We start from the raw sequence: 16,757 nt of genomic DNA on the forward strand, positions 1-16,757 counted from the left end.
TCATGTGGACTTAATTTCTGTTTGGTCATCGGACCATTTTAAATAAGTTGGTCTTCTGACCTTAGCTTCTGTTCGGTCTATGACCTTTTACTTTTGTTGGTCTTTTCTGACCTTTTGTTTTGTTCTATACATGGTCTTTAGGACCCCAGTCTGTGCACCCAAGGTCTAGAGGACCTTATACTTATACACAGTAATTTATTTTCGCTCATCGGACCAGCATTTCTGTTTGTCAGTGATAACTTAAATTTCTGTTTGGTTGCCGGACCTTATTTTACTAGTTGGTCTTATGACCTTAGTTTTTGTTCAGTCTACGACCTTTTATTTATGTTTGGTCCTCACTGAGCTTTTATTATGTTCTACATATAGGCCCAGGTCACTAGGAACTTGCACCAGTCACGGTAATTTCAGTTTGGTCATCAGACCCTTAATTTCTGTTGCTGTCATGCTGAAAATTGCTGACTGTAATTTATGTTTGGTCTCCGGACCTTAATGTTTTGTTTTTTTAACATTTTATTGCAGTTGGTCTTATGACCTTTTATTTCACTTGGTCCCTGTTGACCTTTTATTATGTTCAACATATAGACACCCACGGTATGCAGACCCTTGCACTTTTAAGCCTTCCTTTCTGGCATATCACTATTATTTCTGTTGTCACAGCTTACTTCATCTGTGGCTTTTATATTATTTGGCAGTTAGACCTCTACACATTGCCTTACTGCTTTCCTTTTCAACACTTATTTCGCATCTATCATCATCTACTAGTTAGTGGCTCCCTAGCTGTCATTCCAGACATATTCCTACCACACATTTCTCATCAGAGTTGTACTATGTCATTCAGGACTTTTTCTGTGTTCATCCTTTCACATTTCTTTCCATCCCACTCCCAATGCTTCCTCTAATCAGCTGATTATGGGTGGTCACTCTTGTAGTTATCAAATTCTCTCCATCCCACTTCCACTGCTTCCTCTAATCAGCTGACTATATCCAATCAAACTTTGCTAGCAATCTCTCTCAGCCAATCAGGATGCCACTGCAAAATTTTAAATCTGCTCTCTTTTCTGCTGCTGTCAGCCATCATTTTAGGCAGAATCTTCAAGCCCTCCTCCACCCCGATCAGCTTCAGCCATTGTATCCAGAGTCCAGGACAAGCTCTACAAAGGCTCATTCCTCTACTCATCAGCGCTAATCCATTTTCCTCTCATCTCATCTCTTCATCACCTCTACCACCACATCTAGACTCTGGGGAGGTTCCCTCTTTGTCTATGGATTCATCAACCACCAAGTCTATTGCACACTGGTAGAGAAGGTTTTACAGTATTATTATCCTTGCATTAACCCTCACCATTTTGTATTGTGTATATTTGTCTTTGTATTAGATGGCATTGTTGCTCCTACTGGTGATGCTGACAGCATGTGCTGCTCTTCCTCAAGGTAAAAAAAAACAACTTTTAATTTCACATTGTGAAAAGCAAAATGAAGGAAAATGAATGATCACAAGACAGATAACATGCAAATGTATCTGTCTAACAGGAGACTGATATCTTTTGATTTTTGTTACCTCTGTGTGAACTTTAAGGGTTTTTTTTACTGTCAAAGGATGAAACAAACATGACCTTTATATTAATAACAACTAGTCCATAACCATTGAGTGCACAGTTGCCCATGTACAGTTTCACATGGTGTGTGTTTGGGATACAGCTCATAGAAAATTGCAGATTAAATAGTCAACTGAACCCATTAAGAAGAGCAATGTATTCAGACAAGAGTTTTTGTGAATTTGATAGTACGATTGCTTTATTGAAAGTACAGTAGTACCATTGCCAGTAGTGGGATAGTTAGTGGGCTAAAACTGTACATTAGTAGTTGAGGTAGCACGTTGAAAGGTCTTATGTTAAAGTGTTCATATGTTGTATTGACTTAAAAGTGGGACGCACTGGTAGTTCACATGGGAAAGGTGCGGCTAGCCCTTGTTGCAGCAGCATGCCATACCATGACTGAAAATTAGAAAAAAAACAACAATATTTGGCCACAGGGGGAGCCACTGTGATCGGTCGCATTTTAGCCATTTTTAAGCATTTTTCTGTTGTTATAGCGCCACCCAGTTGCTAATTAGAGTTACATTTCTCCAGTCACCTTGAGGCTTCCTGTTCTACATATCTACCAAGTTTAGTAAAAATCGATATGGCGGTTCGGCCTAGATAAGAAATTAGCTCTCTAGCACCCCCATTTTGTTTGATGGGGTCAATAATGGAGGGGTCCCCTCAGATTATGTGTGGTCATATGCCTGGTGAAACCCTTGAGATGTTATACACCTTTATGTGATGAGCCACATCCTCCGCAATATTCATTGCCTCATAGAAGCTCAGTTTTAGTAAGTTTTCCAACTTTTCCCAAGAGGGAACTTTAGATATTGGTCCCTAGATTATGTTCACCGAGTTTCATGCAGATCGGTCAAACTTCCTAGGAAGAGATCGATCGAAGTGTTTTTCAAAAAATTCAAAATGGCGGAAAATCTATATAACCGGAAGTTATGGGTTCTTGAGGCAAATTTGTTCCTCATGAGGAGAGGCATCTCTGTGCAAAGTTTCATGTCTCTATGACATGGGGCATGAGATATGCCCATTCAAAGTTTGCAATTTCAATCGGTTGCTATAGCGCCCCCCTTTGGCCAATTCATGTAATTTTGCTTCATTCACATCCTCCCATGACCCTCTACCACTGTGCCAAATTTCACATGGATTGACCAAGTCAGTGAAGAGAAAAACGTGGAACAGACACACAGACACCCACAGAGAGTTTTCGTCATTATATAGTAAGATGTCAAATATATAGGCCAAGTGAATTACCAATTTTGTCCATAGACATATTCATTTAAAGATTACAATACAGAACAAAAGCATAATCTTGAATATGTATGGAGACAATTACTTGGTCAGTTTGCAGTCAGGATAAATAAACAAGTCCAAGGTACAGTAGGGCGAGGGGAGACAAACTTGCCAACTTTGAAGAGATCTTGAAACGCCACTTTGTGCTGAAAACATTTTCAGCTCATCTACATGTGCAGCCAAAATCAGATCTTATGCCAACACGAGCACAACACTATGTTAAGTGAGGGTTGACTATACAATTAACAAGCTTACAACGCGTACGGTGATGAAAGCACAACCCTCACCAGCAACATTCAGTGTCCAGTTGATACGCTCCCACAAATGGGCTTTTCCGTCTTTGTGGTGATAGTTTCTGACTGATATCATACAGCTCAGGATAGACAGTAGCACCTTTGACACTGATTGGACAACGTCCTCTTTTTTTTTTTGCTTTTCGGCATACTCAACGCTCATTGGTGTATTGCTGTTGGCTCTAGCTGTTAGACTTAAGTACTGTACACCTGGTCAAGCTCATATGACGTCATCAGTTTTTTGCGTCCTTCAGAGTGACAAATCATTCCAGCATTGAAATGAAAGTGATTGAACCCAAATGCAGCACACTGAGACAGGCAGACAGTTGGTAATGACCTTTGTTGCTCACACAAATAGGCAACAGCTCTGGGGTCTTTGGGTTTAGCTTGCTTGTAGTTTCAGCAGCGAGTGAGTGACCCGAGAGCAGGCACTTGAGCAGTCTGAGAGTTGGGGACTGTACCGTGAGTGCAGGTGGGTTTCTCTTGAGGCTGGTAGTGGAGTGAAGACTGAAGTAACTTGCTGAACGAGGAGAGCTGAGGTAAGCAGGATTGGTGTAGCACCGTGCAGCCACAGAGCTGAGCAGACGAGAACCAGGAAGGGAGCAGGCAGGACTCAGAGTCGGAGACAGAAGGCTGAGGTGATTACCAGGACAACAAGCACAAGCAGGGTCGGTACTGGGAAATCAAGCCAAGAGTGAGTGCTGGAATGTCTTGCATGAAGTTGAAGAACAATCTGGCAAAGAGTGTGTGTGCTGGAGAGGCTTAAATACCAGGCAGATAGGCTGATGAGCTGCAGCTGTGGAGGCAGGTGAGAGGGGTTGTCTTGATGAGGGGGGGGCGTGGCTGGCTAGCAGGGTGCAGGTGAATGGAAATTTACCAGGAGCAGGTGAGGGAGAGAAGCAGACTGTGACATGCACAATATATGCCAGAATACATACCTGCTACACAAATTGCATACAGGTCACAAGGAATCTGATAAGGGCAGACAGCAGCTGAGGGCAGGTAGTGCAGAGGGCAAAGTTCATCTTTGCTGTGCTTGTGTTGTGGTTCTCCAGATGGCAGCATATACTGTCATACAAGTTTCAGACCTGCTACCACAGTTCATCTAGTGATTTTATTAGTTTATTACCGGAAGCCTTTATAATTTGCTTTTCACATTCTGATTTTAAATTTCTCTCTTTTTTATAGATCTGTCAGGTAAAATGTTCACCTTCCCACAACAAACCAACTCAGCTCAGGTGAGGCTGGTATTATCAGGACTGGATCTGAGTGCTTTAACAGTCTGTCTCACGTAGTATTGGACATGTAAAACTAATAAAACAACCCATTGTATCTCTGAAAGTAAAAATCATCATGTATGATAATGTCTTTTTCATGCCTACAGGTATTTTACAGACCTTGGTAGGGATTACAGTTTTTTCTCTTTGGCCACACCCTCTGCTAACAATGCACTTCTGATTTACAAGGAGGCTGCAAGCGATAGGATTAATCTCGTGATCAGGAATAGTGGTGCAGACTTCAGAGGGCAGGACTACAGACTGAACACATGGCACTCAGTTTGTGCCACATGGGATTCTGCGTCTGGTGTAGGGCAGATGTGGTTAGATGGAAAGCCCTCAAGTAGGAAATTCATCAGCTCTGGATCCGACATCAGCGGGCCCATCATAATTGTTTTGGGACAGGTACAGTTTTTAATCAATATACTTAAAAGTGCTGTATGTAATTCTGGAGAGAGACAGTTAATTATTCAGTCTTATTGCCAAGTTTTCAAATACAGATGCTTTGGTTTGGTAGTCGGACCAAGCAACCAACCCAAAGTGCTGATGTCTGACATATCAGCAATCAACTATCTTTCTCCAGAGTTACATACAGCTCCTTTACTGGAATGGGTTGACATTATGGGAAATATATTAATTATCTTTTTCACTATTACTATGTGTTCAAAGGATACACCAGAAAAAATACAGTATTATATAAAAGAGATGTCTCTCTTATCTCAATGTCTGCAAATTCACAGGAGCAGGATTCCCATGGCGGAGGCTTTGACATTAATCAGTCTTTTGTTGGCATGCTGTCTGACGTCCACATGTGGGACCACACCCTTTCCCAATGCCACATCCAGAATTACGCGGATTATCTGACCTTCACCCCGGGAAATTTGCTCAACTGGAGGAAACTGGAGTTCCTGACTAAAGGAAGAGTGATGATAGAAGATAAACAAGAGTCCTACTGTTAAACTTTTCAGGTTAAACAAAAAAAAATCCTCCTAACTCCAAAGATTGTTTATCATGTTTTAAAAAGCTGTTGTTAATATTATTATCTTTTGCTATATTTGTTCATCATATTATTGCAAAGAATTCTTTCTTTCTTTTTCTTTTTTTCATGTACTTACTGTACAATCATAAACCCAACCAAAGCTAACTTTCCAAAGTGAATTTGTGATTATGAAATTAAAACCAACCGAAAACCGATGAAATCAAAGTTCAAATTGTATTGCATCAGTATGTGCTATTTTCCCAAAGAATATTATTTGTATAGATATTACACATTGTGTGTGCTCCTCAGTAGTAGCTTGTGAGTACTGTATATGTCTTCTCTTTTGATCGCTCCACATTCTGTATTCTTCATTTCAGTTGTCTCCCAATGGTCTCAGTTGTGTTGTATTTAAAGCAAGATCAAACAAGTTTTGAAGTAAAGTTGTATTGTGTTTAATAACGACTGTAGCTCAACAATGAAATGTAACAAAGGATACTGTAAATAAAAAAGTGAATATCATGTAAACACTCTAATTTTGTATTGTGACGAAGCTGCTCAAAGCCTAATTTTGTATGGTTAGTGTACCCAGTAAGAGTATAACCCTTTTAAGAGTCTTTATTTAATATTTTACATTTCCAAATTACCAGAATCTGAAGCCATATATTGCATGCAAGGAAGGAGACAAGAAGAAAACACACTGCTGTGAATCATCGACAAGTACCAGATAATTACATGTAACTACTACATATAAGTACTTGGGTTTTGAGCTTCAGCAGTTCGGGCGCAATGCATCCTTGTACATGTAGGCACTGAAATGACGGCTGTGCAAGAAGGAAACTGTCGTCAATGCAGCACGCACTGAGGAATTTATTGCTTCAGCTGATGGGATATCTGCTTAAAACGTGCCAAACTTCTCATTTAATGTTTACCAGGTTCACTATCTTAGTTAAGCATGTCAGCAAGCTGTTCAAGAAGGTGGAGAGTTGTCCTTGACTATATAATAAATAACCACAAAAATAATACACACTATGTTGATGGTTATCTTGAGGATGTGAAATGATGAATAAATGTAATAAAAAGATAAACGCAGATGTACACGTGAGCGGTCTGTCCTTGTTGTTTGACGAAGTAAGATAAGGCTGTACTGTCAGAGGAGTTCAGGTAATCTTGTCCGGACTGTCTGTGCCAAATTTCATGGCAATCTATCCATGTCATTTCACTCAAAACCACTAATATGAACCTGCTTGTGGCACTACAGTAGGCATAAAGTCAAGGGGTCATGGGACCCACAAATACTAACTGACCAACAGAATTTGCCATTTATACAGGAACGCCAATACCATGGTTAAAAAACACCTGCTTCCATTATTAAATGTAATTGTGTTGTTTACAGTTCTGACTTATCTTGTTTGTTTTTAATTTTGCATTGTGACTAAGCAGCTCAAAGTCTATTTTGATATGTTTTATAAGCCTTATAAGACAGTTTTAGGAGCCCTTAGTTAATATTCCACATTTCCAAATTACTGGAATCTGAAGCCATATATTGTACAAGGAAGGAGACAAGTGAAAAACACACAGCTAATAACTGAAATGAGGAAGCAGCGAAAGTATAAAACTCACAGTCCCATACACTGTTGCACACAACATTCTGACACAGGACTCAAGGTAAGACCAACACATGACTGGAAAATAGAGGAATTTAACATGACTGCAACATGTTTCCCTCTTCTACCTGTACTCTATATTGTAGCAGACCAATTAAAGAAACAGAAAACTTCTTGCAGTCTATTACACACTGGTAGAGAAGGTTTTACAGTATTATTATCCTTGCATTAACCCTCAGCATTTTGTATTGTGTGTGTTTGTCTTTGTATTAGATGGCATTGTTGCTCCTACTGGTGATGCTGACAGCATGTGCTGCTCTTCCTCAAGGTAAAAAAACAAACAAAACTTTTTATTTTCACATTGTGAAAAGCAAAATGAACCATCGCAAGACAGCTACATGCAAATGTGTCTGCCTTACAGGAGCCTGATAATCTTTGATTTTGTTACCTCTTTGTACACTCCTGAGTATTTTAAGTTTGTTTTTTTTTTACTGTAACAGGATGAAACAAACATGACCTTTATATTAATAGCAACAATGTCAAATATTTAGCTCAAGTCAATTACCAATTTTGTCCATAGACATAATCCTTTTTTAAATTAATTTAGGGATATCAATACAGAACAAAAGTATAATATTAAATATCTATGAAGACAATTACTTGGTCAGTTTGCAGCCTTACCTTCAGTAACAAGTCAGCAGTCAGAATAAGTAAATAAGTCCAAGGTAGGGCGAGGGGAGACAGACTTGCCAACTTTGAAGAAATCTTGAAATGCCACCTTGTGCTGAAAACATTTTCAGCTCATCTACATGTGCGGCCAAAATCAAATCTTATGCCAACATGAGCACTTCATGTTATTTTCACTCTGCATATACCTGGATACCTAGGATTGCAATTTTATGGTGTCATTTTATTCTTACATAGCCTATCATTCCAAGTTCAATTACTATGTGCTGATTCTCAGTGACTGATGTCAATGTCAGCTGACTGTCAAGAAGGAATGATGGAGAAGTCTGGACATGCAGAGGCACAAGGACAGCTTACTTTACCAACCTAAATGACAAGCAAGCTAGCTTTCAAATTCATTCGTAATGTTAGTCTAACATTAACTTTGTCCACTCCACTTCAGTTCATTTACCTTTGCAAAGAAGTTCAAAGACTGTTCCTCATGTATGGAAACAGTCACTTGAGTGAGAATGGGGTATGAGTGGGATAAAATCAAGGTCAAAAGTGTTGCTCTCGATTTGCATATCCTGGCTACTGCCTCTAAAAACGACATTAAATATTTCTCAATCATCCCCGATTGCAAAAATTAGTTTTCTGGGTGGGTGAAGACAAGAGGGGAAGAATCCTGTGCTGTGAGTGGTGAATCTCTTATTTTGCTTTTTGGCATACTCAATGCTTGTTGGTGTATTGCTGCTACTTCCTGCTTTAAGACTTTGGTACTGTACACCTGGTCAAACTCACAAGCCATCAATAGCTTTTTGCTTCCTTCAAGGTGACAAATCATTCCAGCACATATGCCAGAATGCATATCTGCTACACAAATTGCATACAGGTCACAAGGAACATGATAAGGGCAGACAGCAGCTGAGGGCAGGTAGTGCAGAGGGCAAAGTTCATCTTTGCTGTGCTTGTGTTGTGGTTCTACAGATGGCAACATACACTGTCATACAAGTTTCAGACCTGCTACCACAGTTCATCTAGTGATTTTATTAGTTTATTACCAGAAACTTTAAGAATTTACCTATCACATTCTGATTTTAAATTTCTCTCTTTTTTATAGATATGTCAGGTAAAATGTTCACCTTCCCACAACAAACCAACTCAGCTCAGGTGAGGCTGACAACATCAAGACAGTATCTGAGGGATGTGACCGTCTGTCTCAGGTAGTGCTGAATATGCAAATTAATGAAACGACCCACTGTATCTCTGAAAGTGAAAATCATCATGTATGATAATGTCTTTTTCATGCCTACAGGTATTTTACAGACCTCGGTAGAGATTACAGTCTTTTCTCTTTGGCCACACCCTCTGCTGACAATGCACTTCTGATTTACAAGTGGGCTGCAAGCGATCAGATTCATCTCGCGATCAGGAATAGTGCTGCAGACTTCAGAGGGCAGGACTACAGACTGAACACATGGCACTCAGTTTGTGCCACATGGGATTCTGCGTCTGGTGTAGGGCAGATGTGGTTAGATGGAAAGCCCTCAAGTAGGAAATTCATCAGCTCTGGATCCGACATCAGCGGGCCCATCATAATTGTTTTGGGACAGGTACAGTTTTTAATCAATATACTTAAAAGTGCTGTATGTAATTCTGGAGAGAGACAGTTAATTATTCAGTCTTATTGCCAAGTTGTCTGATACACAGGCTTTGGTTTGGTAGTCGGACCAAGCCCAAAGTGCTGATGTCTCCTTTACAGGAATGGGTTGACATTATGGGAAATATATTAATTATCTTTTTCACTATTACTATGTGTTCAAAGAATACACCAGAAAAAATACAGTATTATATAAAACAGCTGTCTCTCTTATCTCAATGTCTGCAAATTCACAGGAGCAGGATTCCCATGGCGGAGGCTTTGACATTAATCAGTCTTTTGTTGGCATGCTGTCCGACGTCCACATGTGGGACCACACCCTTTCCCAATGCCAGATCCAGGACTATGCGGATTATCTGAACTTCACCCCGGGAAATTTGCTCAACTGGAGGACACTGGAGTTCCAGACTGTAGGGAGGGTGCTGATAGAAGATAAACAAGAGCCCTACTGTTAAACTTTTCAGGTTAAAAAAATCAATGAAAATAATTTTTTAAAAAAAAAAACAACAACTCCTCCTTACTCCTAAAGATTGTTTATCTTTTATAAAAAAAAAATCTGTTGTTGATATTATTATCTTGTGCTTTATTTGTTCATCATATTATTGCAAAAGAATGACTTTTCTTTTTCTTTTTTTCATGTACTTACTGTACAATCATAAACCCAACCAAAGCTAATTTTGCGAGATGAATTTGTGATTGTGAAATTAAAACCGACCATACTGTAGATGAAAACAAGTTCAAATTATATTGTATTATGTTATTTTTTTCAAAGAATATTATTTTTATAGATATTTCACATTGTGTGTGCCTCTCGGCAGTAGCTAGGAGTACTGTATATACCAAAAAGCCAAAACATTAAAACCAGTGGTGGGTGAAGTGAGTAACATTGATCATTTTGGTACAATGCAATGTTCTGCTGGGAGACCTTTTTGTCATGGCATTCATCTGGATGCCACTTGATGCCCTCAACCCACCCAAACAATGCTGTGGGCTAAGCTCTTTAGCTCTTTCTCACATTCCTTGGGCCATTCCTGAGCAGTTTCTGGAGTGCAGCATGGTGCATTTTCTTGCTGGGGGGTCACTGCCATCTGGGAAGTGCTGCTGCCATAAGGAGTGAAACTTGACCTGCAGAGGTGTTTGGGTGGGTGAAGCCCATTAAGTGGCATCCTCATGAATTTCTGGACAAAAAGTTCCCCAGGAGAACATTGTATTGTAACAAAATGATCAACGTTACATTTAATGTTTTGGCTGATCGGTGTATGCCTCCTCTTTTGATTGCTCCACATTCTCTATTCTTCATTTCACTTGTCTTCCAATGGTCTTAATAGTGTTGTATTTAAAGTTTTGAAGTGAAGTTGTAAAGTTGTATTGTGTTTAATGTAGCTCAACAATGAAATGTAAAAAAGAACACTGTAAATAATAAAGTGAATATTATGTAAACACTAATTTTGTATTGTGATGAAGCAGCTCAAAGTCTAATTTTATAAGTTTAGTTTACCTTATAAGACAGTTTTAAGAGTCCTTAGTCAATATTTTACATTTCCAAATTACTGGAAACTGAGTGCACCCAAAAAGCACCTGAGTGGACACCATCCCTTTATTTCTAGCGCCATCTAATGTGACCCTCCAACATTGCAGCTTCAGTTACATTGTGTATTGTGTAATACCCCAGAGCTCCTGTTGGGTGAGAGAGCGTGTCCCATTCCTCATTGAACAGCTTTGACTGCGCGGCCCATAGAGCAGGCAGAGTAGAGACTTCCGCTGGCTGAGCCAGCTACTTCCAGTCGAGCAAGCATGCTGGTAAAATTACGGTTTGGCTGCTATGTAAATAGGCTTCAAAGCCCTGCCACTTCCTGAGGGCCTGGAACTATAGATTGTACGTCTGCATTTTCGTATGCAGCCACCACACCAAATGTTAGCTGACCTAAAGATTAACATCCCAGTAGTTAAAAAAGTCATTTCACAGGGATTGTGAACTATAGATTGCACTTCTGCATTTTCATATGCTGCTGCCACGGACACAAAGAGAAGAGCTAGACATAACTATAATCAAAAGGTACAACTAGGCAGAGCTGATCAAATATAAACATACATTCTGTTACTGCAGCCTATTGTATTACTTTTTGGTTGTTCTATGACATTTTGTCGACAACAAGTGGTTGCCATACTGTTTCCTGTATTGTAAGAACAGAGGCTGAAAATACTGAGATCAAACGGTTAAACAAAGCAGTGTTGATCACATCTGAATCAAAACTCTGTTAAGATATCACTAGTGATGGCTACAGTAGTCTTGAGTCTTCCTAACTAGGCTAGCTATGGGCTCTAAATCCAAAAAGGGAAAAGTCTCAGGGGAAAAAAGAAAATTTAGTAGTGTGTGGACAAATTTGTTTGCTTTCATCGACAATGCTGCAAAATTAAAGTACCAAATAATCACATGTAACTACTACATATAAGTACTTGGGTTTTGAGCTTCAGTAGTTCGGGCGCAATGCATCCTTGTACATGTAGGCACTGAAATGACGGCTGTGCAAGAAGGAAACTGCCGTCAATGCAGCACGCACTGAGGAATTTATTGCTTCAGCTGATGGGATATCTGCTTAAAACGTGCCAAACTTCTCATTTAATGTTTATCATGTTCACTATCTTACTTAAGCATGTCAGCAAGCTGTTCAAGAAGGTGGAGAGTTGTCCTTGACTATATAATAAATAACCACAAAAATAATACACACTATGTTGATGGTTATCTTGAGGATGTGAAACGATGAATAAATATAATAAAAAGATAAATGTAGACGTACACGTGAGCGGTCTGTCCTTGTTGTTTGAGGAAGTGAGATAAGGCTGTACTGTCAGAGGAGTTAAGATAATCTTGTCCGGACTGCCAAATTTCGTGGCAATCTATCCATATCATTTCACTCAAAACCACTAATATGAACCTGCTTGTGGCACTACAGTAGGCATAAAGTCAAGGGGTCATGGGACCCACAAATACTGACTGACCAACAGAATTTGCCATTTATACAGGAACGCCAATACCATGGTTAAAAAACACCTGCTTCCATTATTAAATGTAATTGTGTTGTTTACGGTTCTGACTTATCTTGTTTGTTTTTCATTTTGCATTGTGACTAAGCAGCTCAAAGTCTATTTTGATAAGTTTTATAAGCCTAATAAGACAGTTTTAGGAGCCCTTAGTTAATATTCCACATTTCCAAATTACTGGAATCTGAAGCCATATATTGTACAAGGAAGGAGACAAGTGAAAAACACACAGCTAATAACTGAAATGAGGAAGCAGCGAAAGTATAAAACTCGCAGTCCCATACACTGTTGCACACAACATTCTGACACAGGACTCAAGGTAAGATCAACACGACTGGAAAATAGAGGAATTTAACATGACTGCACTATATACAAACATGTGCCCCTCTTCTACCTGTACTCTATATTGTAGCAGACCAATTAAAGAAACAGAAAACTTCTTGCAGTCTATTACACACTGGTAGAGAAGGTTTTACAGTATTATTATCCTTGCATTAACCCTCACCATTTTGTATTGTGTGTATTTGTCTTTGTATTAGATGGCATTGTTGCTCCTACTGGTGATGCTGACAGCATGTGCTGCTCTTCCTCAAGGTAAAAAAAACCCCTTTTAATTTTACATTGTGAAAAGCAAAATGAAGGAAAATGAATGATCACAAGACAGATACGCACATATGTATTGCCATTTGTTGGTGTCATTTTATCTTTTTTATTTCACTTGCCAATACATAAACATTGCTCTGAAATTACATATCATTCCAAGTTCAGTTGTGCTGATCCTCAATGACTGGTGTCAATATCAGCTGACTGTCCAGAAGGATTGAGACAGTCAGAGGCATGGTCATTTCTCTTTCTAGGAATTTTTGTAGTGCGTGCATTCCCTTTTTTAGCCAGATATGCCATTATGTAATAGCCTGTGGAAAGTCGCGTTAAGAACATGTGTCCGCATCTTGTTTTTCTAATTCAGAAAAGCAGTTGCAGGGCACTGGAGAATGTATCTTCCCAATGCTTTATAAAGTGCTCGCAGTGCTTTTTTCAGTAATGTACTACATGTGGGTATGTTTCTATAACAGCAATATCTTGACACGAATGTTAGCTAGATAACCTTACGCTATATTAAGTGAGGGTTGATTATACAGTTAACAACAAGCTTACAAGGTGTGCAGTGATAAAAGCACAACTCTTACCAGCAGCAACATTCAGTGTCCAGCCGATGTGTTTCGTGGTGATAGTTTCTGACTGATATCATACAGCTCAGGATAGACAGTAGCCAAAGGAGCAGCAGTGACAAGACCAGTGCCTTTCTACAAAGTGCAGAAGCTGCACTTTTTCTTGAGGTAGCTGGATGCTGTTGCTTATGTTCTGTCCTCACTGGGAACAATTGTAAGATGCTGTGGCTAAAAAAACACCTATGTGAATCCTGGCAATTACCATATGTGACACAAGGACAGCTTACTTTACCAACTTAAATGACAAGCAGGCTAGCTTTCAAATTCATTGGTAATGTTAGGCTACCGTTAACTCAAAGTTTCTTTATGCTTCTCCGTACACTCTGCAGTTGCTGTGTGCCGATCATAGTTCTGCGTCCTGTTGGTCTATGCCGCTATGCAATTCCCCGCCAAAGTGCTTGGGGGTGCGGTGTTCTTTTATATACCTACCTAGACTCTGTGGTGTCTCTGGTCGTTGCTCATTCATTGTTTGTTCATCTTCCGGCTTTGCTCTAGTCACAGTGAAGATGGCGGCCGAGAGAGAAAGACTGTTGCTGGAGCTCGAAATGATTGACATTGAACAATAAATGCTCTTATTACAAATGTTAAGACGAAGAGAGGCAACTGCGCCGATGGTCTGTACGCCAGTTGAATGGCTCAACCAGTTGATCACAATAGAGACTTTTGAAAATGGTGGTGTTGTGGTACTGCAGCAGGAAGTGAAACCTTGTGAAATGCTGGAAATGATGTAGTTTGAAGGACCAATCATAGATCTTGCGGTCTGCATTGGGTCTATATTGTCTTGATGCGCGGTTGCAAATTTTTTGGAGGTGCACGTCGCGTCTCAATCATCCCCGATTGCAAATATTTGTTTTCGTGGGTGGGTGAAGGCAAGAGGGGAAGTATCTTGGCACTGTGATTGGACAACGGCCTCTTCTTTTTTTTGTTTTTCGGCATACAGGCTGGCCGGTCTGCAATTAATTTTCTATGAGAAGTGGCGAATCACAAGGAACATGATAAGGGCAGAGGGGCCGGTAGTGCAGAGGGCAAAGTTCATCTTTGCTGTGCTTGTGTTGTGATTCTCCAGATGGCAACATATACTCAACATGTTTCAGACCTGCTACCACAATTCATCCAGTGATTTTCTGATTTTGAATTTCTCTCTTTTTTATAGATCTATCAGGTAAAATGTTCACCTTCCCACAACAGAGCATCTCAGCTCAGGTGAGGCTGACAACATCAAGACAGTATCTGAGGGATGTGACCGTCTGTCTCAGGTAGTGCTGAATATGCAAATTAACAAAACAACCCATTGTATCTCTATCTCTATAGTAACAATTACCATGTATGATAATGTCTTTTTAATGCCTACAGGTATTTTACAGACCTCCGTAGAGATTACAGTCTTTTCTCTTTGGCCACACCCTCTGCTTCCAATGAATTTCTGATTTTCAAGACGGGTGCAAGCGATAGGATTGATCTCTATATCAGGAATAGTGCTGCAGACTTCGTAGGGCAGGACAACAATCTGAACACATGGCACTCAGTTTGTGCCACATGGGATTCTGCATCTGGACTGGGGCAGCTGTGGTTAGATGGAAAGCCCTCAAGTAGGAAATTCATCAGCTCTGGATCCGACATCAGCGGGCCCATCATAATTGTTTTAGGACAGGTACAGTTTTTAATCAATATACTTAAAAGTGATGTGTGTAATTCTGGAGAGAGACAGTTAATTATTCAGTCTTATTGCCAAGTTGTCTGATATACAGGCTCTGGTTTGCTAGTCGGACCAAGCAACCAACCCAAAGTGCTGAGGGTTGACATTATGGGAAATATATTAATTATCTTTTTCACTATTACTATGTGTTCAAAGAATACACCAGAAAAAAATACAGTATTATATAAAACAGCTGTCTCTCTTATCTCAATGTCTGCAAATTCACAGGAGCAGGATTCCCATGGCGGAGGCTTTGACATTAATCAGTCTTTTGTTGGCATGCTGTCTGACGTCCACATGTGGGACTACACCCTTTCCCCATGCATGATCAAGCGGTATATGGATAAACTGAACTTCACCGCGGGAAATTTGCTCAACTGGGGGAAACTGGAGTTCCAGACTGTAGGGAGGGTGCTGATAGAAAATAAACAAGAGTCCAACTGTTAAACTTTTCAGGTTAAACAAAAAAGTGAAATTAAAAAAAAAAAAAAAGAAGAAAAAAACTCCTAAAGATTGTTTATCTTTTTCTAAAGATCTGTTGTTGATATTATTATCTTTTGCAGTATTTGTTCATCATATTATTGCAAAAGAGTGACTTTTCTCTTTTTTTATGTACTTAATGTGCAATCATAAATCCATCCATACTGTAGAGGAAAACAAAGTTCAATTACATCAGTTTATGTTATTTTTTCCAAAGAACATTATTTCTATAGGGGCGGCACGGTGGTGTGGTGGTTAGCACTCTCACCTCACAGCAAGAGGGTTGCCGGTTCGATCCCGGGCGTGGGAGCCCTTCTGTGCGGAGTTTGCATGTTCTCCCCGTGTCAGCGTGGGTTCTCTCCGGGCACTCCGGCTTCCTCCCACAGTCCAAAGACATGCAGACTGGGGACTAGGTTAATTGGTGACTTTAAATTGTCCGTAGGTGTGAATGTGAGCGTGAATGGTTGTTTGTCTCTATGTGTCAGCCCTGCGATAGTCTGGCGACCTGTCCAGGGTGTACCCTGCCTCTCGCCCGATGTAGCTGGGATAGGCTCCAAGTTTTGAAGTAAAGTTGTATTGTGTTTAATAACTTCTGTAGATCAACAATGAAATGTAAAAAAGAACACTGTAAATAATAAAGTGAATATCATGTAAACGCTCTAATTTTGTATTGTGATGAAGCTGCTCAAAGTCTAATTTTATAAGTTCAGTATACCTTATAAGACAGTTTTAAGAGTCCTTAATTAATATTTTACATTTCCAAATTACTGGAATCTGAAGCCATATATTGCATGCAAGGAAGGAGACAAGAGAAAACACACCACTGTGAATCGCAATAAGGAAGCAGTGAAAGTATAACACTCGCAGACACTGTTGCACATAACAGCCTGAAACAAGAATCAAGGTGAGATCAACTCATGAATTAACTGCATTATATACAAACATT

At 39.8% G+C, this 16,757-nt stretch overlaps 2 protein-coding genes across 3 annotated transcripts; both read left to right on the forward strand.

Moving 5' to 3' along the window:
• Window positions 1-23: 23 nt before the first annotated feature.
• LOC125892718 (mucosal pentraxin-like) lies at window positions 24-10,810 on the forward strand. The gene is made up of 4 exons (XM_049582881.1): window positions 24-1,431; window positions 8,825-8,927; window positions 9,020-9,317; window positions 9,601-10,810. The coding sequence occupies exons 1-4, from the start codon at window positions 1,377-1,379 to the stop codon at window positions 9,817-9,819; spliced, it is 675 nt and encodes a 224-aa protein (XP_049438838.1). The 5' UTR covers window positions 24-1,376; the 3' UTR covers window positions 9,820-10,810.
• Window positions 7,089-16,474, forward strand: LOC125892717 (mucosal pentraxin-like). Of its 2 annotated transcripts, none has more exons than XM_049582880.1 (5): window positions 7,089-7,099; window positions 12,946-13,000; window positions 14,789-14,891; window positions 14,989-15,286; window positions 15,560-16,474. In XM_049582880.1, the coding sequence occupies exons 2-5, from the start codon at window positions 12,946-12,948 to the stop codon at window positions 15,776-15,778; spliced, it is 675 nt and encodes a 224-aa protein (XP_049438837.1). In that variant the 5' UTR covers window positions 7,089-7,099; the 3' UTR covers window positions 15,779-16,474. The 2 variants fall into 2 exon arrangements, with proteins under 2 accessions (XP_049438837.1, XP_049438836.1); XM_049582879.1 differs by lacking the exon at window positions 7,089-7,099 and adding an exon at window positions 12,693-12,725.
• Window positions 16,475-16,757: the final 283 nt, after the last annotated feature.

The sequence above is a fragment of the Epinephelus fuscoguttatus genome, linkage group LG8, assembly GCF_011397635.1.
Source record: "Epinephelus fuscoguttatus linkage group LG8, E.fuscoguttatus.final_Chr_v1".
NCBI classification, from domain to species: Eukaryota; Metazoa; Chordata; class Actinopteri; order Perciformes; family Serranidae; genus Epinephelus; species Epinephelus fuscoguttatus.

Coding starts and splice junctions, on each gene's coding strand:
- LOC125892718 (XM_049582881.1), top strand. CDS start 1,377: ATGGCATTGTTGCTCCTACTGGTGATGCTGACAGCATGTGCTGCTCTT. Junction 1,432..8,824: donor ATGTGCTGCTCTTCCTCAAG/GTAAAAAAAAAC, acceptor TCTTTTTTATAG/ATATGTCAGGTAAAATGTTC. Junction 8,928..9,019: donor GATGTGACCGTCTGTCTCAG/GTAGTGCTGAAT, acceptor TCATGCCTACAG/GTATTTTACAGACCTCGGTA.
- LOC125892717 (XM_049582880.1), top strand. CDS start 12,946: ATGGCATTGTTGCTCCTACTGGTGATGCTGACAGCATGTGCTGCTCTT. Junction 14,892..14,988: donor GATGTGACCGTCTGTCTCAG/GTAGTGCTGAAT, acceptor TAATGCCTACAG/GTATTTTACAGACCTCCGTA. Junction 15,287..15,559: donor TCATAATTGTTTTAGGACAG/GTACAGTTTTTA, acceptor GCAAATTCACAG/GAGCAGGATTCCCATGGCGG.